The sequence below is a fragment of the Mastigoproctus giganteus genome, chromosome 10 (genome assembly GCF_048544385.1).
Source record: "Mastigoproctus giganteus isolate SK-2022 chromosome 10, ASM4854438v1, whole genome shotgun sequence".
Lineage (NCBI taxonomy): Eukaryota > Metazoa > Arthropoda > Arachnida > Uropygi > Thelyphonidae > Mastigoproctus > Mastigoproctus giganteus.
Genome location: NC_143584.1, coordinates 85,000,536 through 85,027,993, shown reverse-complemented (window position 1 = coordinate 85,027,993; position 27,458 = coordinate 85,000,536). Strand labels below are relative to the sequence as shown.

The following is a 27,458-nucleotide window of genomic DNA, read 5'->3' as shown; positions in this document are numbered from 1 at the left end:
ATTGTGCAGTCAATAGATTGTAAAGATTTACTTTTTGCATTGATTCTTTGCAAAATTTTATTCCATAGGACTGTCATTACAGCAGTTTCATAATCATTCATTTCTTTAAGTAATGATTTTGCTTCGATAACAACAATTTTTTTTTCTTTTGTGGAATTGCATATCGCATCTCATGCCTCTTATATTTTTGTAGCCACATTTTAATGCTAAAACTGCATCAGCCCTGGCAGACCACCTTGTATCTGACAATTTCTTTAATGTATAAGAACCTTTATCCAATTTATTGCATAACGTGTTCCATCGAAACGTTGATATAGAGAAAAAAAAAAAAAAAATTTTGCATGAATAAAATATCTGGAAGCATTACTACAACTCTACCCCAGGAGCTCACATCTGGTGAGTATGGGCTTGGCACACCCAGGGTCCTGAGCTGGATATCATCATTCTTCTCTTTCTTGGTGATTTCCTTCTACCTCTCTCTCTCTCTCTCTCTCAATACAATACAAAAATCACCCAATACAAGAGACACCCGTCTCGACCAAGGGAAACTAAAGAGTAAGTCTAACAATCGAATACGCAAATAGAGGGATTTTTTTTTTCTGGGGGGGGGAGAAAGCTATATTTTCGCAGGAAAAAAAAAAATCATCCAATACAAGAGACACCCGTCTCGACCAAGGGAAACCAAAGAGTAAGTGACTAACAATCGAATACGCAAATAGAGGGATTTTTTTTTTTCTGGGGGAAAAAAAAAAGGGAAAAAAAAGCTATATTTTCGCAGGAAAAAAAAAAAAAAAAAAAAAAAAAAACCACCCAATACAAGAGACACCCGTCTCGACCAAGGGAAACCAAAGAGTAAGTCACTAACAATCGAATACGCAAATAGAGGGATTTTTTTTTTCTGGGGGGCTGTGCCCCCCAGACCCTCCGTTTCTGTGGGGGCTCTGCCCCCACCCCCCCGATATACATATTATTCAGCCTTTTCCAAAACCAAACAACTTTTATTTTTTTGTTTTATAATTACGCATCGATAAAATTAAATAATATGCTAATCAAGTATTAACACCACGTGACATTTCTAACAGCGAAATTCATAACACGAGTGACACGCACGGCATGGCACGCGTGCCAGATGTTTCGGTATGTTCAGGAGAACACGTGACACTGGGCGGAGTCAGCACCCGTCAATCACTGCCGTGTCGGCGAGTGTAGAGAGGGTGCACCGAGTACTAAATCTTAGCCGTTTGGTTTTTTGTCTAATCTGCTGTTTGCTCATTCTCATAACCCAGAATCTGGAAATTACCGATGTCAGAAGCCCAATTACAATCATAATTTGTGAAGCTAATAATTATAGAACAATTTTATCAAGGAGGGAATTTGTTTACGGCGTTGATTTTTTTTTTTTTTTTTTTGATTTGGTAGTTGTTGGCGCATCGGCTTCTGTGGCCATATTGCACCTCCCAAGGTTTTTGCAGTACTTTGATCCAAGCCCGAGGCGGGAATCGAACCTGCGACCTTTGGGTTGCCGGGCAGGTACTTTACCCACTCGGCTAGCCCGGTCGGCTTACGGCGTTGAGTGCACCTTCACAAGGTTCTTTGTATGTGCCATATTTGGAAAAACCACATCTATGTGCAATACCTGTCGTCACCCAAATTTACACAGACCGGGCCAAATTGGCCATTCAGGCGCCCTGCGCTACTTACACATGCTCCGGTTTGACTGCACAAACTTGGCCTGTGCAGGCAAGCTGCAGCGTCTGTAGGTATCGTAATGCATTCGACATTTGTAGTATTATTGCAAAATTTGAATCCACTAAAACTGCAAATAATATTATTATTATTATTATTATTATCATCCATATGGTGTAAGAAAGCCTGCGGCTTATGCTGCACCAGCCAAAAAAAAAAAAAAAAAAAAATTTCTGAATTACCCTGAGAGAGAGAGAGAGAAAGAAGTAGAAAGGAACACCAAGAAAGAGAAGAATGATGATATCCAGCTCAGGACCCTGGGTTTGCCAAGCCCATACTCACCAGATGTAAGCCCCCAGCCTTCATGTTAATTATTCAGCCACAGAACATTAGCATTCACATAATTATAACACTCAAACAGATTATTCAATAATATTAGCAAAACTGAATTCCAGTTATAAATTATTATTATACTTTAGCCATTTTTATCTTTTATTATCTTTAGCTATTATTATCTTTAGCCATTGCATGATTTTCCGACTAAACCTCGCAGGATAACGTGTAAATTTTCGGGCCCGAGAATTTACATGTTATCCAGCTCCTGTGGTGCATGCTAACCATCATAGCTGGAGTTAACCTTTATAACACTTAGAATTTCTTTCCCAATAAATGAACCAACTGATGACGGAACTGCGAAACTCCAACGTTAGGACTCTTGGTTCTGCTCTTTCTTAGTTCCACAATAGTTAATTTTTATGTATGATGATCCAAGCGGAAAAGAGTGCACATTTTCCCCTTGGGGAATTTTTTTATATTTTTTAATTTCCCATTTTAATTTCTTCATTATATTTTTTCCATAGGGTTTAGGAGGTAAGTTTCGTGATATTTATAAGCATGCTAAAAAATTGAAATCGTATGAAGAATCGAAGCTATAAGCATATGCTAACAAATAAGTTGCACATGGTAACAAAAAATAGTTACCCTGAGAAAAAATTAAAATACAGTGTTTAGTACAGTCAGTCCTCGTATAACATGTGTTTACACTACACGAATTCGGTCATGCACAATTTATAAATAGGGGAACAATGTAGTATATAACATGAACCGGATTCGCTTATGCATGAGTCACGTTCGGGCGATTCACCCCAGGAATCGCCCGAACTGAATAAAGAAAAGTTTATGAAAATGTATTTATGTTTTTCATATGACTGAAGATTTCGGTGAAGGGGAAACACATTTGAAGGCCGCCGTAGCCTAGTGGTCAGGCGTGCGATGCATAAGTACACATGCCTTGAGTGATCAGGGTTCAAGCCCGTGACTGCTGAATCACGTTTCTAATTCAGCAGTCATGCTGAATCAAGAAACAGCACTGAAAAGTGCTGTTTCTTGTATTCTGTCTATCTTGTGAACTCCCCTGACCGTTTGGTTGTTCCGGAGTATAAACAGAAAATTTATTTATTTATAGAAATTTTGCTATAAAGAAGTTCGTTAATTAAACATAAGTCCAACTTGTATGTGTCAAGAGTTTTTTTTTTTTTTTGGCGCTCGCTTGAACTGCCGGCCATAAGCGATACTTACCTCGCCTACCCACTTGCGGCGGCCCTGGGCCACTTATTACGTAGGAATATCTTCGAATACTAAGAAATCCGCTGCACACCAAAGCGTACCTGGGTCGCCACCCCCTCCCAAGTACGCAATGAAATTCACCGAGCACTTTTATCTTTCTCAGCTTCATTCAGAAAGATAAAATAAATTTTTCTTTATACTCCTGGACAACGCCCAACTTGCTGAAAATGTGCTTATTCGTTAGTGTCACAATACATTGGTAATAATGTACTTTAATCGCACTACAATTTTTCAGAAAAATTATTTTTAATATAATTTAATTTAGGACAATATGTTGCACTTACTTTTGTTCTTGTCTGTCCTCCAGAGTTGGCAAACAAAAAGAAAGGAAAATATATGTTATTCTCAGATTATAGCAGTAAAATTTAGCTTTAAACTGGAAATAAAGACCCAAGGATCACTAGAAACGAACGCTATGATCAGCAAAGCAAGATAGATCATGGCGCTCATTGCTCAAGCAATATGTTTGGCAGCAAGTTCTTGACCTGTTTGGAAATCACAAATTGTGGATCATCGTATTACCTTGCTATCCAAGTGATGCTAAAAACTTCTTTGATCATCAAGGATCGATCGAAACTTCAGGAAATCTAGAGCTTCCATCAATGCTCAGTATTCGAAGAAACGATGCAAAGGTAGTGTTTCTCCTCTACGGCGAGTCATAATCCTTCATGACAACTCTCGTGAAGGAATGACATGTAGAAAACAACTATTGTTACGTGAAGTGCGATGGGAAATGAAGCAATCCTATTTCAACATCTTTAGCCATGATCTCTCTGCGATTTTCTTATCCCCAGGCTCCTGAAGAGGAACGCTGAAGGGTTGCAGATCCTAGTCGGATGCTGAAATTTAGCAGTAGTTCATCAAGCAGAATAATTCTAAAAGGAAGGTAACCTGCGCTTGGTGAAACTCGAAATGTATATCATTGAATTGGGCTAACAGATGACAGGGATGATTGGGTTTCTATTTGAACCTACTTCATAACCATATAGACAAACACTCAAAATTCGTTTCTTATTTATAAAGGCGAGACTTTCAACAGCCAAATGAATGTTTGGTTATTGAAAGCAATTGTCATTATTGAAATAAAATTTCTCATTAACATTCTCGCATTTTTGGTGTGAAAATTTGTGAGTTCCAGACTCCCAGTCTATCAATGATAAACTGCAGGCCTTGTCAGTAGATAAGTTGGGGGTTTAAACACATTTGCATAAAGTCTGGAGGGATTTAAACACATTTGCATACTGTGCCACGAGCGCTGCTGAGAAAATTATATTTAGTTCTTATTTCGTACCCTAGATGGCGCCACTTACTGAATTCATTTTGGTTCGCATTTTATTCCCTAGATGGCGCCACGTATATTTCTCTATTTTATTTTATTATTTTTTTTTTTTCTCTCACATTCGGCATTACTGGTGGCAAAACACCATGTCCTCTCATAGTTCATTGAGTATTATTGTATATTTTCTTTGGCGTGTGTCTTCTCATAGTTTTTAAACCTTTATTGATCCTTTGATAAAAAGAAAGTTCCTTGTCTTGTCATAGTATTTATTAACTAATCCACCAGAGTCGGTTTTCTTGTGTGTGTGTGTAAACCTTTTTATAGGTTCGTTTCCTTAGAGATTCAATCTGAAAATACATTTTTAATAGAACCTTTTATTATTGTATATCTTCTCATATTTTTTATTATTGTTTTTTTGTGTGTAAACCCTTTTTATTATTGTATATCTTCTCATATTTTTTAACCCTTTATTATTGTCTTAACCTATGTGTGTAAACCATTTTATTGACTGATTTCCTTAGATAAAAAACACAAACTCAAAAGAAAATTTTACTTCCGTGAAAAACACAATCAAAAATGATTCGTCGGTTATAACTCTGTCACTATGTGCTCCTTTATCCACCCCTTCACTTGTGTCGCGGCCGGTGGTACTCAAAGCGGTAAAACAACCTTCATTCTGTCCCTTATTAAAGACAGTGAACAGCTAATTTCACTCCCTCCGGAGAGAATAATTTACTGCTACTCTGAAGAGTAGGACCCGTTCTTACAGTTTCCACACGTGGAATTCGTAAAAGGCTTGAAACTGCCCAAAGTCGATAGACGTGTCAGAAATCTAATTATAATCGACGATCTCCTACACATTGCGAAAGACAGTTCCGAAATCACTGAAATATTCATTAAAGGAAGCCATCACAGGAACACAAGTATATGTCTTCTCTCCCAAAATTTGTTCTGTCAGGGTAGTTAATATAAGACCATCAGTCTTAACTCCCACTATTTAATCGTTTTTAAAAATCCCAGAGATTCCCGACAAATATATCACCTAGCCTCGCAAGAATTTCCAGGGCGTTCGAGTGTTCTAGTCAATATTTATAAGGAGGCCACAGAAAAACCGTTCTCATATTTATTACTGGACTTTCGACAAGATACGCCAGAACAATTACGTCTGCGCTGGTGCATATTACCAGAGGACAGCCCGTCAATCGCATAAGTACCTACATGGCTAAAAGACTCCGAAAACATAGTGAATTCATCAGGTTTTTGTCTGGTGCCAGCCCCAAGCAAGCAAATACAATTTTGAGACAGGCATCACATTCTCAGGTCACGGTTTTGTGCGAATTGTGTAAGAATTTACTAAGAGGTAATATACCGCTCACCCCCCAAGAACGTCTTAGACTGCAGCGCAAAAAGAAACTGCTGCATGTTCTAGCGGATAAAATAGTCCCCTTCACACGGCGACAGAGACTTATTACCCAGCAAGGAGGAGCAGTTTCCCTTACTGGGCCGTCTGATAATTCCACTGATAACATCGCTAATAAGAAAATGAACGACTCGTTCAAAAAATATTTACTACTGGCACCACCAGAACACCAACGGATGATTTCTCTGGATGAAGAGATGTCCGAAATCTGAAGAGACAGGACATTTCGATCGAATCCAAGGTGAAGGCCTACCTTCAAACATTGCAGGCTTTTCTGGGGCTGAAGAAGAAAAGAGGACCTCCGGAGGAAACCCTCGTGCTCCCCCCTGCGGCGGCCGGGGAAAAGCGAGCGCCCAAACGGGCAAGGAAGAAACCGTCGATTCTGACATCTCCCTGTCGCTTGAGAGGAAGGAAAATACAGTGGGTAAGCATGTAAGTAGACATTTTTTTTTAATTTGTTTATTTAAATGATCGATTACATCTAAAGTGGCAATAATATCATTGCCCCACAAATTTTTACAATAACATTCGTTAACCATCTGCCTCATAGTAATACCGCGACATCTATGGGTTAAAAAGAAAACGATGCAGTCCACAAGCTATAGATTCCCAATGTTGTATTACAGTCTTGTTATGAGTCCACTTGCGACTTTGCCTTTTCAGAAACGCCGCAAAATCTTCAGGCGGGGGGGGTGGGCAAAAGTGTCGAAGTAATCACCTTCTTCTTCTCTGAGGTAAATAGCTATCCAATGGGTTCCTGGTCTGTGGGAGGGGTCGGTGTTGACAACGAGAAGAACCGGCTTACTAAGAATGTTCATAGGCAGTTCGTCGCGAGCACATACACCTATGGGTAATCTTTAACACTTTCCAACAAACGTGCTATTTCTTTAGTATTCATAATCAGGAAGAACAGATCTGTCTTTTGTCAGCGAAACCACGTTCTCGAATTCACTATACAAGACGCACGTGACGTTTTCAGGCAATGGTGAGGAAAATTTCAGTTCAAGACGTACGCTCTCCTGTCTCATTGCACTAACGTTTTCACCGATGGCGTTTTCGTCGGGTGATAAGTCAAAAGCGTACAATACATTACCGACTGAGTACTCGGAATACGACAAATCGTTTCCGGTGTCTTCCGTCCATTTATTTAATGAAGAGAAGAGCGACAGATACGATCTCGTATACTGTCCTGTCTTGAAGTCAGGAGTCAGAGGTATTGACGGGTAATGAATACCATCGGCCATCACTTGTAAGTAACACAGATCGAAGTGAGAGAAGTTAAAAGGATTACGAGTGTACGATCCATTGAAACCTTCGCTCGACACCAAACCTACAATCACATGCGATGGAATTTGTCCTAGGAATATATTATCACGTGTGGAATCTACCATTCCTTTGTGGATAGAAAAGTATGTCACGTTCACGCGATTAATCGGGTACACGAGCAGGTTCTTCTCTAAAACATTGATGTATGCGAGTTGGATCTGAGGATTCAATTTCACTTTACGTACGAATAATGTTGCTTCCATAATGTTCAACTTGGCAGTTGACGAATCGTTGGAAAGCAAACAAAATTCGGGGGAACTTCTTACCAGTCGTAAACGGAGGGAGACGTTATTCACTATGTATTTAGACTGGTGACACATATCGAGTCGAAGTCTTCCTAACATCTCTGCAGTTTTCGATTTTGAGAAGGATTTCGATCGTTGGCACGTACCACTGTCGTCCTTCTCGAACATCTGTTAAACATCAGGGGTACTGATCTTTGACGTACATCTCTGTTGTCAGTTGCGAATTCTTGGCTTCCCGTCCATAGTTAAGAAGCGTTTCCAGGTATGCATGATAAGGGTACGTATTCGACAATGGGTTAATCAGTTTGTCTTGTACAAAGAGATCGACTTGGCTGAATAGAGAGTGAAAGAAATTGTTAATGACTCCTATTTTATCATTTCCTTCCAGATCTTTTCCATCGCTTCTCGTGATTCGCACTTTCAACTGCAAATAACTTTTCCCAAGGTCTAGATACTCTTCTGAAGTCCCAGGAATATAGAATTCGATCGGGCCTACACTGTCTACAGATGCCAGAGGAAGCAACGTAATATACGACGACCGTTCAACACACATATTAGTGGCAGGTTTACTGAAAAGATCCAACTTAGACATCATAACTTCCATCGAAAATATCGCGACGTCTACGTTTACCACCTCTCTGATTACGCACCTTGTCTTTAATGGCTTGCCCGACTTCTGATACACGATTTAAAAAGGAACGTTTAGGTGGAATGCCTGATATGACATCATCAACAATATTACGTACTGCTGACAGTACTTGTTGACAGATGAAAGCTGCTGCTGGTTTGAGTATCGGTGTGAGAAAATGGAATGCTGTTCAGAAGATGCTTCCTAAACCGTAACCTCTCTGGATAGAGGGCCCACCGAATAGGGGTTCCCCCTGCTTGCATTGTGTAGTAATGGACGTACGCATTCATCGTTCACGGAAATGGAGTTTAATTGTGGTCTTTCCGTCACTGAACGGCACGAATTCACTGCTATCTGTACGCACTTGGATTGTAACGGTATGGAACGTGCTTAACTGGAGGGGATAATAATCTAAATGCGAGAACTCTCCGTTATTGGAAAATGATACGACACGTAACAGTGGTGCTTTTGTATCGCTCACAATCTGATCCTCGATTGAGTTACAATAGACGAAATAGGAACTGATGCCTCTATATATATCTGCTTGGTACTTAGTGTAAACTCTACCTTCTAAGTCTCTGCCTAGTTTTTCGAAACCTAACATCTGACCGAGCCGTTTTTGGGAAGCGAAGGTAAACTGAAGGATCGATTTCGATAGACGTTTGCGTCGAGTTGGGGGGCCAGTTTCATCATGGTGTTAAGCACCTGGGATATACTTTTGTAGCTCCCTCGTGGTAGTTTACAGACCTGAACAGCTTCTGCTTTCAGACCCCAATATGTGATCGTTCTATTGGATGTTTCTTTAGGCATTGTGATTTCCTTCTTGGAAACCCACTCGCCAACGTGATAATTCCTGAAAATATGTAACCCTCCTTGATCCTCGCTAAATGTCTTATCGAGACCTATAACCTGTGTAAAAACTTTAGGGATTTTCACCATACCATCGTTCTTCACCCTTAACGTGAACTGTTCTTTCGTTCCGTCTGTTTTCACTTTCAGTTGAATGTCACTGTCGACAGAATTAACATCATCGATAAGTTTTGAGGAAGTGATATACTTTTCTTTTAATACAGTCATCACTCTGACTTCTTTTTTCTTTTTGGGGTACAGTGAGAATATGTTCCATCCATCGGAGATATTATCCCATGAAAGGGAGAAATATACTTCAGCTAGTGCTACTTCCCATTTGCCTGAGAGAGAAACAACATTAGGCAGTTCCACTGTGAATTGTGACTGAGAATTTCTGGGATGCAGATCCATACTAGCATTACTGGGTAGTGTAAGGAAAAACATCTTGTGAGCTGACCCAACTGTTGAAGCTTTGTGGGTAGCCTAACCATTTGACTAATAACTGACGTTGTCCTCTAACTGTCTTTTGTTTAAGTACCTTTTCGATGGGGTAGACGTCAGTGGAAAGATTATCGTCAAAGTAAACTTTCTGTAACTGTGGTTCGTAAAACGTTCCTTCTATCTGCTCACCATCACGGCTTGTCACACTGTACACAACAGGGTTATGCTTCAAAACACGTGTAATAGTAAACACTTCTCTCGTCCAATTCCCCCAGTAACCTTTGCGGAAAGGGTGAGACCCGCTGCTCAAAACAACTCTATCTCCGATTTTAAATTTCGGTTTCAGGGTTTTGGTATGGCTGTGGTAGAGTCTATTATACACTTCTTCGTTAGCAAGAGTTTACAGGGGCCATACCTATAGAACGATGGGTAGTACGATTATACGTAGCCACAATATCGTCGAGTACGTGAATATATTTCTGACTTTTGGAATAAGAAATCCACTTATAAATTTTTTCTTTCAGTGTCCGAATGAACCGTTCGGCAATAGCTGCCTTCTTTTCTGATCTTGTTGTGTAGAAATTGATACCAAGGGATTGGAATAACCGACGAAGAGGAGCATTAGTGAATTCTTTTCCTTAATCGGTGTTAACACAAAATGGTGTTTCTTCTTTGAAAATAGATTTGAATGCCTGCACCACCTCGTTGGATTTTTTGCTTTTCAGTTTTCTGACCCAAGAATATCGCGAGAAACAATCCACACAAACCAGAAGGTAATGATATCCATCGTTTGAGTCGGCGAGAGCCGACAGTCACCCAGTTCACATTGAAAAGTGTGATTAAGTCCGGGAACTATAATTTGGCTCCTCCGAAAATTAATTCTTTGCTGTCGATGTCTCGCGTAAGTAGGTTGACTAGCTAGGAATTCGCGCACAACACGTCTTGGTAATTTAGTATGTTTTTGAAGAGCATCAATAGAACTGAAATTACCTATTACTTTAGGATTATAATAGTCTGCTAACATTTCTCCATCTCCACAGGTAGGAATGGACAGTGCCGAAGACATCGCACTACTTATATTTGCATCATCATCCTGATAGTGATTATTATTATCTCGGAACAGCAGCATGAGGATTGGAGGATGGAGTGCTTCCACACATCTCAAAATGTCACTGTTTGTTCATAGATGTAGCTTTTTTAAAAATGTTCATTAAAAAGCAGAAATTTTCTTTGATGTTTGAGTTTTTTTTGATTTTAGGAAATGTGTCAATAAAATGGTTTACACACATAAGTTAAGACAATAATAAAGGGTTAAAAAATATGAGAAGATATACAATAATAAATAGAGTTTACACACACAAAAACAATAATAAAAAATATGAGAAGATATACAATAATAAAAGGTTCTATTAAAAATGTATTTTCAGATTGAATCTCTAAGGAAACGAACCTATAAAAAGGTTTACACACACACACAAGAAAACCGACTCTGGTGGATTAGTTAATAAATACTATGACAAGACAAGGAACTTTCTTTTTATCAAAGGATCAATAAAGGTTTAAAAACTATGAGAAGACACACGCCAAAGAAAATATACAATAATACTCAATGAACTATGAGAGGACATGGTGTTTTGCCACCAGTAATGCCGAATGTGAGAGAAAAAAATAATAATAAAATAAAATAAAATAGAGAAATATACGTGGAGCCATCTAGGGTACGAAATAAGAACTAAATATAATTTTCTCACCAGCGCTCGTGGCACAGTATGCAAATGTGTTAAATCCCTCCAGACTTTATGCAAATGTGTTTAAACCCCCAACTTATCTACTCCTGTCAACCCAGAACATACGCGCAATACACTGTACTTAGACTCTATTGAGAATAAAAACAGTCGTAAAACTGACGTCTCATAGTCCTGATTGATAAATCGGCTATTGGCTATTGCATATTCAATTAGACTGATTCAATTTAAAGAACGAATTATTCCTCCTCTAAGATTAGATATGTAATCTATTACTTATACCTAAGAGCATTAACAATACTTTGGTAAGTAAAGTGCAGCCAAGACAGAATAAATGCAGGAGTTGGAGAAATAAATCAAGGAAACATTCTACTAGCAATTATTGGCAATTTCAATACCGTAACAACCCATCCAAAAGTTCTGTTCGTCGTCCTTGAGGGCCCAAGTCCAGATGGTCATTTCATCATATTCTCCATAGGCAAAATTACCATATTTGTTTTGATCCATGCGTTTACATCCGACAGTTATCTCCAACGGTTTCAGGGGCTTTTTTTCAGTAAGTGTTTCATTTTTGTCCTCTGGATAACGAACATAGGCGACACGGTTTCCGTTCACGTATAACTGAAATGAAATCAAAAATAATCTTATTAATTAGAATTAAACTTGCTATTTTACAATATAAGTATAATAAACATGTCTATAGCGTATAATGTCATTTCACATTATACGCTATAGACATGCATAGGATGCCATAAGCAGTTGAATCACGACCATTTTAGAGACTCCCGACGAATTTAATGAGCCTTTTGGAGAAATGCTGTTTGTTACCTCGCCCTTTGAAGGCGCAACAGCGATGTGAAACGTCCATAATCACCACCAGAAGTCACTGTTTCTTATTGAATACTTCTAATTATGTGTCATATTGAATACTTCCAAACATACCGACAGAACGTAAGTTTCCTAACTTTTTGGTTAAGCTGTTGCTACAGACAAGTTGTACTGCTCTGCAAGTAGTGATTTGTATACATATCGCAGAATAAAAAACAGGTTATTGTTTCTGCCAGTTGTACCTTAATTTGTAGCTATTAGTATAAGTCATAAAATTTTAATGTTTTTGCCAGATCACGAAGAAGATCCAAGTTTGAAGATCATAGGACATCACCCACCACCTAGAGCTTTCAGCCCTTTGATGGAATGAAATGTGCAAAGGACTGGATTCCTTCGCAAAATTCTCATTCATCTCAAATTTTAAAACCTTTGAAATGTTTCCTGACATGCATTTCAGATACGTACAGTAATGTAAGCATAAGAGGATGATCTGAAACTGGGTACCTATTATAAAAAATAACTCATTTTAGTCCAGTTAAAGAGTTAGCTGAAAAGATTAGATTTGTCACTTACTGAAAAATGTATTTATTTACATTAACAAAATTTTGAAGCACGTAGCGCGGTATCTATTTTGAACTCACTGTATCTTATGAAAAATATGGACCAAAATTTTTGTCATATAACATCTCACACCACAATCCTGGATGGTTTTGTCTCTTCGCTGTTTTCGGCAGATCGTATAGTATCCGAGTAATAACTGGGACACTACACGATCTTCTGTTAAAGAAGTTTCAATTGCGAAAACCAGGTTCACTTAATTAACAAAATATTCTTTAAGAGGTATTTCCAGCTCTTCAATCACCAAGCACAATTTATGAAAAAACCATCTTTCAGTCACAATCCTTTGTATAAAGTTTCTGCACACATGAGTTTTCTATGCTTTGTACTTTAGTTCCATTTTCAAAATTTTCTGTGCAGGACGACGACTCAGGCCAGTTTTAGGATTTTTTAAGACTTCGAACAGCAACTAAATTTATCATCTTAACATTGCCCTTTTATCAATCACAGATTCCCGTTGGCACGAGTTTTCGGATTTATTGTTTTCTACCTCGTTCAGCTCGCCAGGTCTCTCAGTCCCATATGGGAGGTTACTTTATAAGCTGGAACAGGTTGGAATTACAGGGAAAACCCTTAGATGGATAATAAGATGGCTTCGGGGCAGGAGGCAGAGGGTTGTGATAAATGGTTATTCCTCTGATTTTTTATTTTATTCGATGAAGGGAGAGAGCGGTTGATGACGTCTAAATTTGCAGATGATACAAGGATAGGTAGAGTAGTTAATGATCATCGTCAAGCAGAGCTTCTTCAGAGTAACCTAGATATAATTCAGGAATGTCAGAAAAGCGGTATATGCTTTAATTCAGCAAAATGGAAGGGGAACAGCAACCCCAAAATAGCTTATACACTTGGTGGAGTTGAACTAAAGTCAGCAGTGGAAGAAAGGGCCTTGGGAGTTACGATACGATCAGACATGAAGTTCGATCATTGTACAGAGCTTGCAAGGAAGGCCCATAGTGTTATATTTGCTAGTAGAGATAAGGACGTCATAATCCCACTATATAAGGCTATTGTTAGACCACACTTGGAATACTGAGTTGAAGTGTGGAGACCGCAACTAAAAAAGAGATCGAGCTTCTTAAAAGTGACCAGAGACGGGTAACTCGTCTGGTGAGATCGGCAAAAGGTCGTCCATATTATTATTAGCCATATGGTGCAAGGAAGCCTGAAGCTTATGCTGCACCAGCCAAAAAAAAAAAAAAAAAAAGAGTAAAGACTTCGAATATGTGGGTTGCAGAGCTTGGAAACCAGGTACCTTAGAGGAAACTTGATTGATTAAGGTGTTTACGGCTCTGAGAGGCAAAAGTGAAATGAGTTAGGGCGAAAGTTTCACAGTTATAAATGATTCTAGAACTAGGGGCTATGAATTCAAGTTATGGGGAGATGTTTAGACTAAATTGCAGGAAGTTTTAATTTGGCCAGCGAGTTATAAATTTCTGGAATAAGTTACCTATATGGTTGGTTGAGGCTGATAGTTTGGAGAAATTCAAAGGTCAGCTGGATAGTCACTTACGGGAGAAGGGAAATGCATAGGCATTCTGTTTCCTTTTCTTTTATTAATTTCTTTATTTAATTTTATTATTATTATTTTACTCCCTTTTTTTTTTTTGGCTGGTGCAGCATAAGCCTTAGGCTTCCTTGCATCACATAGCCATTACTAATACTAATAGTTGGTATTAACCGGATACTTCAAATTTTGCTGTAGTCTGTTCTATCATTGATACTTACCTAAAACATGTACGCATATTAAATATCAAACTCTCTAAACCCATGTTTGAGGATCATAGGACATCATCACCCCACCTATATAATTTAAAAAATACTCTGCGATTCGATTTTTCCCTCCTACAGCTGCATTTTCAAAATAACTGGTGACTTTCTAATCATCCTAATATGGTGTATTTTCTATTAACTTTCTACTACTTGGTATTTCACAATATTCCTTCATCTTAAGTTAATCTCACACGGTAAGGATCAAATTTATTTATGAAAATTTACAGCTGTTACACATTTTATTGTCTTTTAATCCATCGAATACTGTAGAAAGTTTGACCACCGTAAGAAAAAAAAAATTCATCATACGTTCACTCAACAGAGATTCATCTTCAAATATTTATTTATTAGGCAGATTACGAGAAATCTTTCGCAAAGGATGCTAAGAAAAACAGCAAGGATTTCTTTACTTATATAAACTCTAAAAGGAAGGGAATTAATCTGATTGGTCCACTTGATATCGATGGTTCGACTGTTGATGATCCTGCTCAGATAGCAAACACTGAATGAGTATTTTGCATCTACATTCAAACATGAGGAGTTAAGGTTTGAAAATGCCACAAGGTTATCAAATTGTAACAGGGTGCTTAATGATTTTGTAATAACTGAGAACAAAGTGGTAGAGAAATTGTTGAAGTTAAACATAAGAAAGGCACCTGAGGTGGATGGGATCTATCCAATTATATTAAAGGAGGCAGAAAAGGAAGTAAGCAAACCCTTAGCCATAATTATGAGAGCATCCTTGGACTCAGCGGAGGTCCCCACGAACTGGAGATGTGCAAATATGTCCCCAATTCACAAAGGGGGATCGAAGGGTGACACGAGTAATTACAGACCAGTTAGTTTAACTTCTGTTCCGGTTAAATAATGGAGTCACTGGTTAAAGATGCATTGCAGGATCATCTAGACAAGATGATCCTGCAGCAATAATTCAGACACACCATGGGTTTGTTAAGGGAAACTCTTGTCTGACAAATTTGATTGGTTATTATGATGTGGTTACAAAGGAACTGTATGCAAAAAATAATTTTGATATCATATACTTGGATTTCAGAAAAGCTTTTGACACTGTTGTGCATGGACGACTACTATACAAATTGGAGCAGAATGGTATTAAGGGTAATTTGCTACAATGGATAAAAGGATGGTTGAGTGGGAGAAGACAGAGGGTGGTAATCAATGGGTACTGCTCTTCGTGGACTAATGTTATTAGTGGTCCCACAGGGTTCGGTGTTGAGTCCACTGTTGTTTTGTATATTTATCAATGATATTGATGAAGGTATATCAGGCTTTGCAGATGTACAAAGGTTGGCAGGGTTGTTAATGACAGCAATGGCAGTGTTTTACTGCAACAGGATCTAGAAAATTTGGGCAAATGGGCTGAGAAGTGGCAACTGAAGTTTAACATTGAAATATGCAAAGTACTGCATATGGATAGAAGTAACCCCAGAGAAACGTACCAACTGTGTGGTACTACACTTAAGGTGGTAGAAAATGAAAAAGACCTGGGAGTAATTGTGCAGTCAGACATGAAGTTTTCTGAGCAATGCAGACAGACGACCAGTGCAGGTCATGGGGCGTTGTCAATGATACACAGGAATTTTGCTAGCAGGGAAAACGTGATTGTCCCTCTGTATAAGGCAATGGTCAGGCCACGCCTTGATCTTAAGGGCACAAAAGGTGATATAGTTGTACACGTTGGCACTAATAATATTAAGAGTAGGAGACCGGCAGAATTACTTAACAAGTACAGGTCACTGTTGAACAAAAGCCGAGAATTAGGGTTGAATTTGAAAGTGTCTGCAATTCTGCCCAGACACGATAGGAGGGAGTATATGATGAGAGCCTTGTCGATCAATTCGGCCCTGGAAAGATTGTGCAAGGCTCAAGGGGTAGAATTTTTTTCAGCCTGGACTGTACTTGTTAACAGGAGAGATTGCTTCTACAGGGATGGGATACACTTAAATAGAAAGGGTGCAAGAATATTTGCTGATGCTGTCTAGGCAGTGTTAGGTGGGTCGGAAAACTGCTAGCTTGGGGGGAGACAAAGACCAATAGATTGACAGTAGCCACTGGCAGAGGTGAAAGAGATTCTTGCACTGCTTCTATTAGAATGAGCAGAAGCCTGAAAAACAAGATACATGGTATTTCAGAGACTGCTGGGAGCCATTGCGGTACAAGTAAACACATGGGTTGTGTTAGGGTAGCTAAGAATAGAAACAGGTGCAGGTATACTTGCGTGTACACCAATGCTAGGAGTTTAGTAAATAAATTTGATGAATTTGAGGTATTGCTCAAAACATCAAAGGCAGATATTGTTGGGATATCAGAGACGTGGTGTCACACAGATATAAGGGATGCAGAACTGCAATTTGGGGAGTACAACGTCTACAGAAAGGATAGACAGGATAGGAAGGGGGGAGGGGTTATGCTATTAGTTAAGAAACACATAAAAACCAAGGAAGTGAAGCCAGTCGACATCGCTGGACAGTGCAGTGTTGAGTCAGTTTGGTGTGACATAAGCATTGGGAGATCAAAATTGAGAGTAGGAGTGTGCTATAGGCCTAATGACTCTGATGAGTATAATAAGGAACTGTACAGGGAAATAGAGTGGGCCAGTAAATCAGAGAGTCTTATAATGGGAGATTTTAATTTCCCAGATATTGACTGGAATTTGGGGGCTGGTTACTCACGCACTAGCAGAGCTTTTGTGGATTTATTGGATGATTGTTTTCTACATCAGCATGTTCGGGAGGCAACTAGAGGGAGTAATACTCTTGATTTGATTATCAGCAGTGATTCTTCATGCATTAAGAATCTGCAGATAAATGAACCACTAGGTGGCAGTGATCACAGTGTGCTGAAGTGGGATTTACTCAAAGAGGTAACTACCATTAGGGGTAAAGGGAAGGGTTATTGCTTCCGTAAAGGCGACTACGATGGACTGAGACAGTATTTAAATTCTATACAGTGGGACCAACTGATGATGTTACCAACAGCAAATTCAAAATGGGAAGCATTCAAAGAACTTATCTTGGAAGCTACTAGGCTTTACATACCAACTAAGAAATATTGTTCAAGGTTTAGGCCAAAATGGATGTCAGATGAACTAATGAGGCATATGGCAGAGAAGAAAAATGCATGGGATACTTACAAATTAACACATGACACAGAAGCCTATGATAGATACAAGTTGATATGCAACCAAGTTACAAAGGAGGTTAGGCAGGCGAAGGCAAATTACGAGAAATCCTTGGCAAGGGATGCAAAGAAAAACAGCAAAGAGTTCTTTACTTATGTAAACTCTAGAAGGAAGGGGATGAATCAGATTGGTCCACTTGATATTGATGGGTCAACTGTTGATGATCCTGCTCAGGTAGCTAACAAACTAAATGAATATTTTGCATCGACATTCACACATGAGGAGTTATTCAGCAAAGGGAATGCCAGAGGTGTATTCAACTCTAGCAGTAAGCTACAGAATCTTGAAATAACTGGGAGTAAAGTGGAGGAGAAACTGTTGAAGATAAACACAAGAAAGGCACCCGGGGTGGATGGGATCTATCCAGTTATATTAAAGGAGGCAGCAAAGGAAGTAAGCAAACCCTTAGCCATAATTATGAGAGCTTCCTTGGACTCGGGGGAGGTACCCATAGACTGGAAATGTGCAAATGTGACCCCAATTCACAAAGGAGGATCAAAGGCTGACACAAGTAATTATAGACCTGTGAGCTTAACTTCTGTTCCAGGAAAATTAATGGAGGCACTGGTTAAAGAAGCACTGCAGGATCATTTAGACAAGACTTCAGTTATAGCTCAGACACAGCATGGTTTTGTTAAGGGGAAGTCTTGCCTGACCAACTTGATTGGATACTATGATGCAGTCACAAAAGAACTGGATGCAGGGAATAACTTTGATATTATATACTTGGATCTTAGAAAGGCTTTTGATACTGTTGCACATGGAAGACTGCTACACAAATTGGAGCAGTGTGACATTGGAGGCAAATTGCTGCTATGGATAAAGGGGTGGTTGAGGGGGAGAAGACAGAGAGTGGTAATCAATGGACACTGCTCATCGTGGACTAATGTTATTAGTGGAGTCCCTCAGGGCTCAGTGTTGGGTCCATTGTTGTTTTCTGTATTTATAAATGATATTGATGATGGTATATCAAGCTTAATGTCCAAGTTTGCAGATGATACAAAGGTTGGCAGGGTTGTCAAGGACACTACTGACACTATGCTGCTGCAACAGGATCTGGAAAGGTTGAGCAGATGGGCTGAGAGGTGGCAAATGAAGTTTAATATTGACAAATGTAAAGTACTACACATGGGAAACAGCAACCCCAGAGCAACGTATCAACTCTGTGGTACTACACTGACAGTGGTAGAGAATGAAAGGGACTTGGGGGTGATTGTGCAGGCAGATATGAAGTTCTCTGAGCAGTGCAGACGGGCTGCAAGAGTAGCTCATGGAGTATTGTCAATGATATACAGGAATTTTTCCAGCAGGGATAAGGAGGTGATTATTCCATTGTATAAGGCAATGGTCAGGCCACACCTAGAGTACTGTATACAGGTCTAAAGGCCTCATTTCAAGAAGGATGTAGAGCTGCTGGAACGAGTACAGAGAAGGGCAACAAGATTAGTGAATGGAACAAAGGGGTGCTCTTACGAAGAAAGGCTTAAGTTTTGCAAATTACAGTGTCTGGAGACTAGGCACCAGCGAGGTGATCTGATAGAGGTGTATAAAGCCTTGAATGGTTTAAGCATGCTCAATGCTGATGGGATTCTTCCTCTAGCTCAGAAAAATCACCTGAGAGGGCATAAATTCAAATTGAGGAAAGACAGATGTAGGATAGACGTGCGGAAATTTGCCTTTAGCCAGCGGGTGGTTGGTTGGTGGAACAGACTGCCATCCCTTGTGGTGGAGGTTGATAGCCTAAATAAGTTTAAGGCTCAGCTGGACAGGTATTTTGAACGAACAGAGGGGTGAGGTGGAAGTGGGTTTTTTTTTTTTTTTTGGCTGATGCTGCATAAGCTTGCTTTCTTGCATCAAATGCCTCTACTAATGCTAAAAAAAATGCTAATACTGTGTGCAGGTCTGGAGGCCACATTTTAGGAAGGACGTAGATTTGCTTGAGCGTGTACAGAGAAGGGCAACAAGATTGGTGAGGGGAATGAAAGGATCCTCTTACCAGGAGAGGCTTAAGTTCTGAAAATTGCAGCAGCTGGAGACTAAGCACCTGCGAAGTGATCTGTTTGAGGTGTATAACGCCTTGAATGGGTTGAGCACTTTGAATTCTGATGGGATTCTTCCACTTGTTCAGATTACGAACATAAGGGGGCATAAATTCAAATTGAGGAAGACAGATGTAGAATAGATGTGCGGAAATTTGCCTTTAGCCAGCGGGTGGGTAATTGCTAGGACAAACTTCCATCTGTCGATGTGGAAGTTGATAGGTTAAATAAATTTAAGAAGGAATTGGACAAATATTTAGAGGGGATTGTTTTGTAATTTTTTTTTTTTTTTTTTTTTTTTTGGCTGATGCTGCATAAGCTCGTGCATTTGCTTTCTTGCATCACATACTACTTCAAAAAAGCATAACACCGAAATTCTTAATATGATAATATAGGCTGTCTGAAATGACATCAACAAATAAATTATATTTTCCGATATTTCATTGCAGTTAAGAGAGAGAGAGAGAGAGAGAGAGAGAGAGAGAGAGAGCGTACTAACCTCAAGGCCAATTTCTTGTTTCCATCTTATTCCAATTTGACTCCATGTATCATTCCGGACAGGACCAGGGGCATATACTTTCCATATATCTTTTCCAGTTGATATTAAAGCATTCATTGATATATTCATATAGAAAAATGCGAAACCTGGTGTTCCAAACTCGTCAGCGCCTGGAATGTGAACAGAATTTATAAGTTTGAAGTAAGTAGTCAAGTTTCAAGCTAAACAGACTGACGAGAGGAGATTAGATACCTACATTATTGCTCAAAAGCTAAGGAACAAACACAAAAAAAATTAATAATAATAATAAAAAATCTATAAAGCGTTTAGGGCATAAGCCTCAAGCTTATACATAGTCTAGACTTTTGAGGTCCAGACTATGTATAAGTATAGTGCGAAAGCATCAATGATACCTAGCCAAATCTGAATGAACAGAATATTAGCAAAGCGGCATCGTTTTAAGTTATATCTCATATTGTGAATACCTTCGCAACGAGTTGCCATGATATTGCACTACTCCGAATAAGTAACGCTTCACCAGAGGAGAAGAATAATGTTACTTATTCTCAGCATGGATACCACCACCTAGACGGCACCGTTTCAGAGCTATTTGGCCCTTCTTCGGTGGGTGGGCAGGTACCCGAGTGATGCAATAATGGCAAATGCTTTATAGTCTAAATACATCATACACTATCAGGCATCTCTCATATTGTGGAGTTATACTTCATAACTGTTTTGCCATCATTGCATCACTTGGGTACCTACCCACCCACCGAAGAAGGGCAAACAGCCCTGAAGCGGCACAAGGGGGAGCCTGATGATGTCCGGAGTTTCCAAGAATAGGTAACAACAGCCTTCTCCACTGGAGAAGCGTTGCCTATTCGAGGAGTTTGAGTTTTTGAGTGGTGTGAGTTGTAGTTACTGTCCTTTTCATTCTTCTACACCGTTTCTTTTCCTCTTCCACTCCTACTATTACTTTCTTTCTACCTTTTTGTTTTTCTAAGTCTAATAGGGACAACTGCATAGTCGAGTTATTATCCCACACAAATACAAAATAGCCCTGAAACGGTGCCGTCTGGGTGGTGGTATCCATGCTGAGAATAAGAAACATTAGTCTTCTCCTCAGGTGAAGCGCGTTACTTATTTGAAGTAGTGCAATATCATGACAACTCGTTGTGAAGCTATTCACAATATGACGCCGCTTTGGTAATATTCTGTTCATTCAGATTTGGCTATGTATTATTGATGCTTTCGCACTATACTTATACATAATAAAAAATCTTTAATTACATAACAAAAGGCCCAAGACATTACCAGGCTTCCTTCCTTCATAGGATGACTGGTCATTATAGTAAAAAAGTTCATTGGCTTCTATCTCTCTCTCTCACTCGTTCTGTGATCTCTATGGCTTGTAGATTTCGCAGTTTAGAACAACCCCAGAATCTGTCACTCCGATCCCGCCGGACACACTATTATGCTGGACTGTCATCGTTACTTGGATATCAGATCTAAATTGGAAAGTTCAGTTGGGATTTTAGAGAAAGAGCGACTCTGGGTTCTGTTCACAGATCGTCGCCTATTTGCATATTTTAATGATTTCGTGAGTGACGTACTTAGAAGATGGAATACTCTAATGTAAGATAGTGGTGGCCCACCACCTCGCGACAGAGACAGGAACCCACCTGATTAAGATCTATAGATATCAAGTACCCAAGTAGCACTCTTACACCACGTGAAATTAATAATATAGTTTATTAAGCTATTCGCCTAAACTACTATACATTAAGGTAACGTTTCAGGTATCGTACCGATACCCATCATCAGCAAGGTCTGATGATGGGGGGAAACAAAAATAGAAAGGGTTATATTTGAACACAATTATCAATATTACAATTACAGTTATGAATATTATGATTTACAATTGCCATATTTACAATTACAATTCACAAATAAACAATTCTAAGTTTGTATATTGTTACCAATAAAAACCAGATATTAGATTAGATAAATACACAGAGATTAAAAATTCTAATCTAATCTAATATCTGGTTTTTATTGGTAACAATATCCAAACTTAGAATTGTTTACTTGCAAATTGTAATTGTAAATATGGCAATTGTAAATCACAATATTCATAATTGTAATATTAGTAATTGTATTCAAATTTGTAACCCTTTCTATTTTTGTTCCCCCAACAGCAGGGTCTGATGATCGGTATCGGTAAGATATCTGAAACGTTGTAGTTTAGGCGAATAGCCTAAAACTATATTATTAATTTCACATAGTGTAAAAGTGGTATTAAATATTATAATAATCTTGATGGAAAACAACCATGTAACATCCTTCCCTAACTATACGCAGGTAGATTCTTCTTAGTTGGAGCCAAGTGGCCAAATTGGAAGTTCAAAAAAGAAAGAGGGAAAAAGAAGGGAAAAAAAGAAAAAGAAAAGAGGGAAAGAAAAAAAAAAGGGGAAAAAAAGAAAAAGAAAAGAGGGAAAGAAAAAAAAGGGGAAAAAAAAAAAAGAAATTTTGCGTTGGGTTATTTTTATTGTCTATAACTCAGACCCAGTTAATAGAAAAACATTGCAGTCGATAGCCACAGATAGACTGCGGCCTAGTGACCTTTAGCATTAATGGATGACTCCAATCCCGCCTAAACATGAATGTTGCTTATAAGTTGCACTATAAATGCTCATTTGGAGCTTTTGCAATCAACTCTGGCCAAACGTTCTTCCTAACCTTAGAAACTCTGGATTTTGATGTTGAGTTCCCCCCCCCCTCCTTGGTCGTCTCTTTTCCTTTTTTCCTGAACTGCATCGATAGTTCCGTGTATCCAATGTTTGTTTTTATTACTAGTATATCAAATTTATAATTTTTAAACCGTTAAAACGAATGTCTCAACGTTTTGCTCAACAGTACACAAAAGGCAGAAATTTTGACCCGAAATTACAGTAATTGTAAGGGTTCCATGAGCATGGGGGTGGAAGAATATCGATAATTCGTAGAAATAAGACGTGTAATCTCGTTAAGTAGCAATATAACGTGTGAAATCACACGTTATCTTCCCTAACGTTGGGAACGAGACAATATACCTGTCAACATGCATTTTGGTCCTAGAGGGTGCTCCACAACAACAAGCCTAGCTGACACCATTGTACGCATCCAAACTGTATTTCAAGATAAGGCACAATGCGATGTATTTTATTTTGACATCAAAAGGTGCTTTCGACAACATAATCTCAAAAAATCTTTTGAAATACTAAAAAATCATTTTCTCGTTGACACAATGATTATTTCCTATCTTCAATACAGCCTAAATCGTCACTAGTACTGACAATATTCTTCAGGCATTCCTCAAGGGGCCGTTCTCTCCAGTACTATATTTTCAGCATCTCTTCAACCACTTCTACAAGAAAATCCAAATCTACTGGTATATGCCGATGATTTAAAGTTATTTATAATCTCCAAAGCCAGTGATGATATTCGCAAAGTTATCAATGACGCGAATTCACAGATTTGTGAAATCATCAAGTATCTGAAAGATCTCAATCTGACTATAAATGCAAGCAAATCTGCTCAAATTACTTATTCCCTTCAGAAACAACCCAATCACATAAATAAAAATTGCAGATGTCCTAATCCCAAATGTTTATGCTCACAAAGACCTTGGAGTTGTTTTTGATAAAAATCTCTCCTTTAATGCCCACTATTTATATGTTGCTCAAAAAATTCAAAAAGCAAAATGGTTAATCAAACAAGAAACAGCAGCGATTCAAGACAGAAAAACAGTCATTAAGCATGTTCAAAGATGCATTTTTCCCATTCTGTCCTATGCTTCCGAAATCTGATCTGGTGCTCCTCAAGTAACCGTTAAGAAATTCCTTGCCCTAGAATATTGGGTTCTTAGATGGCTCAATAAGTAAGCTTCGTTTTCCCCATACAATATCCAGACAATAGCTTTATGAAAACTTAAAAACAAAGCTTCTGCAACAGATGATCAACTAGTCTGGAATCATGCTTCTTGCAAAGTTAATCACTTCTGCATGCGATTCACCAAACTTAGCCAATATAATAACTGTTCCCAACAGGGAAAATTCAAGAAACCAGCAAATCAAATCCAACCTCTCCAGGCTCAAACAAATGGGCAGAATGTTCCCCGATGCATCCCTTCACCTCATAAATCATCACAACATTGATTGCAACAGGTTAATCAACTCTGAAGCCTACAGGAGTCAGATCTCCGATAAAATTAAGAGAAATAATTCAACCCAGTAACTGCAACTGAAAGCCTGCTGCACTGCAAATTCTTTTCATAACTATAATTCCTCGTCATTGTTAATGTCTATATGAAATCTGCTATGTACATATATTCGATTATTTTATGTTATTTCCTTTGTATTATTATCTGTCCCTGGCCATATGCTGTGATGGGCTTGCTGTATATGCACTAATTGTGGACATGTGTTTTGTAAAGGGCGGCTCCTAGAACGTCTGTTCAACTCCGCCTCGTATCTCTGTGAAGAACAGTATTACTACAAATGGGCCAGAATGTGAATGACGTAGGTTTGTGTGTATTATGTGTGTATTCTGTTCTGGCCTCTTGGCTACCCAGAAGCATCAGTCACCTGGACAGATTGATTCTGGGTACTCGTCCACACCACGGAAAGTGGGCCAGTCTCAATAAAACACGTACTGTCTCAAAAGAAACTCTGACTCACCTGATGTTGTCAAAAGGTGGACCAGATTCCTCTGGGGGCCCATTCCAGAGGAAGTGGATAAAAAAAAAATTTTGTGGTGTAATAATTAAAAAAAAAAAAAAAAAAAAAAGAGAGAGAGAAGCTACACTAGTGGGGAGAGGAATGAAGGGGGAAAAAAAGTACGCTAGCACGAAGAAAACATAAAATAAAATAAATTAAAAATAAAATTTTTAAGGTGCTGTCTGGGGATCCCCATTTGTAGCCTGCATTATTCTGTAGGAGGCTTTCCTGCGCGTGAATACTTGCGTCGAGAAGTTCTGGAAGGCAGCAAGGTTCCGTGGTGTCTGTAACAGAATGTCCAGTTGGTTTTCAGTGAGAGGGATGGTATTTGCTAGGTCTTGCTTCAGGTCCTCATAGAGAGCGCACTCGAAGAGAAGGTGGAACCAATTCTCCTTGGCCCCGCAGTAACAAACGTCTATGGGTATTAGGCCTAGTTGGAAGAGCTTCTCGTTCAATGAGCCATGCCCAGTGAGTAGGAATGATGTCTCAAGAGTTAAAGAGAGCCACTTCTGTGCCAACTTAGAGGAGGGGAAAGTCACATCCGGCAGGAATCTCCTTGTAACTGCTCCCTTGGTGGAAGTGTCCCATCTTGTCTGCCAGATATTTATCATCTCATTATAACAGCGTGTTTTCTCTGCCTTAGGGTCTTATACATTGAGGTAAACCTGTTCAGGTTTACCTCAATGTATAAGATCTTGGTTGGAATTTTCTTGTTGATTCTAAAGGTCAGGCCAGGCCACGGAAGGTTACATACAAGTCCAGTGGAAGGGTCCCAGCTAAGACCTGGATAGCAGCAGTGGATACTGTCCTGCATACCCTATGGGTAGCCAGAAGCATTATCCGTTGTATAGAGCCTGATTTGCCTATCATATTAACCAATCTAGCTCGGTGGAACCAAGCACCTGCAGCAGACGTCACGATCGGAAGGAAGACGGCTTTATAGTACAGCTGAAGCGACCGCTTGGACAGGCCCCATTCATTCCTGGTGATTCTGATGATTGAGCCTGAAAATTTTTCACCTTGGAGAGATGGATGAGGTGGGGGTGAAAGCATAATTTGTGATCCAGAACCGCCCCTAGCACAGTGGTCTGTGTGAAATGGGAAGTTGTACCCCCAGAGACTAACTTGCGAAGGCCGCCTGAGGTCCAGCTTATTTTTAAAGAGCATCATTTTAGTCTTGCTTGGATTTATCCGTAGTTTATTTAGTGCAGCCCAGGAAGAGAGGTCGTCAAGGACCCGATTAGTATTGTCTTCTATGGCTTTGCGAGAGCGGCCGGACACCACTATCGTGAGATCGTCCGCAAAAGCAACAATCTTGGTATTGGCAAAGGAGCGGGAAAGCCAGTCTTGTAGGATTATATTCCACACGAGAGGTCCCAGGACTGAGCCCTGAGGGCACCCCCGGGTGATTGGCCTGAAGACGTGATGGTATTTTGACTTTAGAATTACTGTTCTATCTGAAAAGTAGCTTTGAAAAAGTCTATAGAGATGGCTGGAACAGGAGGCTATCCGGAGGCGTGCCAGAGCACTGCCCCACCAGACAGTGTCAAACGCGCTCTTGAAGTCAATGAAGATGGCAAGTTCAAATTTTGCTTCAGAGTTTTCTATGTGCAGAACTAGATCAAAGAGAGCCTCCTCACAGGATCGTCCTGGAGTGAAACCATACTGGCAGGGGGAGAAGAGATTCTATGCTTGAAAGAGAGCTGTGGCCCTGAGCGCCATAAGCTGCTCCAGTATTTTTCCAAAGTTTGCAAGTAGCGCAATTGGACGGTGAGAGCGCGGGTCAGTAGGGTTTTTGTGCTGCTTCTTAATTAGTTTCAGTAGCGAGATCTTCAAGTCCACAGGAAAACATCCCTCCTTAAGACATTTGTTGTTAATAAATGAATATTTATTTATTAATTTGTGCTGGAAACCATTGCTGAGGTTTCTGGGAGGGTAACTATTACTAGTGATCCTTTCGCCTAGAGAATCACAGGCATTCGTTATTGGAATGCCTGTGATAGTTATCTGACTAACCATTCCATAAGGGCTATTTCTCTCTATAAAGTTGTCATCAGAAAAACTCTGGAGTACATGTATTATCATTCATTAAAATGGACCAACCTCTCCCGGAAAAGGCCAAACCTATGATTCAACTATATCTTCTCACCGGTTTACGGCCGTGACATTCTCTGCGGCAACCCATGGAAATCATATGGCCAATGACAGCGATTCCAGCCCAACACATTAAACTTCAAAACCTCTTTCCGCGATGTTAACAGGAACGAATTCTTTTTCCCAGATGAATGCAACAGGAACATAAGACTGTATGGCGACTCACCACTGAAGAACGCCATGGTCCTTAGCTCCTGGGCAGTGCCGGATTTAGCACCCCAGGTGCAATTCAATTTTGAGGCCCCCCTCTAAATATTTTCGGTACCACTAGTGTGCATGTTTTTACTATAGCACGCGCTCTAGATTTGGTGTTGCGGTTTTAATCATTTTGGTTGCGCAATTC

The 27,458-nt window shown here is 39.4% G+C and overlaps 1 protein-coding gene across 1 annotated transcript in view; it reads right to left on the bottom strand.

Annotated features, from left to right (window-relative positions):
• LOC150079130 (adhesion G protein-coupled receptor D1-like) overlaps positions 1 to 27,458 on the bottom strand; it is a 255,790-nt gene that overhangs the window by 202,196 nt on the left and 26,136 nt on the right. Inside the window, exons 4-5 of the mRNA XM_090382962.1 lie at positions 20,205 to 20,374; positions 11,644 to 11,866 (exon numbers count right to left, since the gene is read on the bottom strand). Coding sequence (XP_090239088.1) covers positions 11,644 to 11,866; positions 20,205 to 20,374 — 393 coding nt within the window. The remainder of the gene's footprint in view (positions 1 to 11,643; positions 11,867 to 20,204; positions 20,375 to 27,458) is intronic.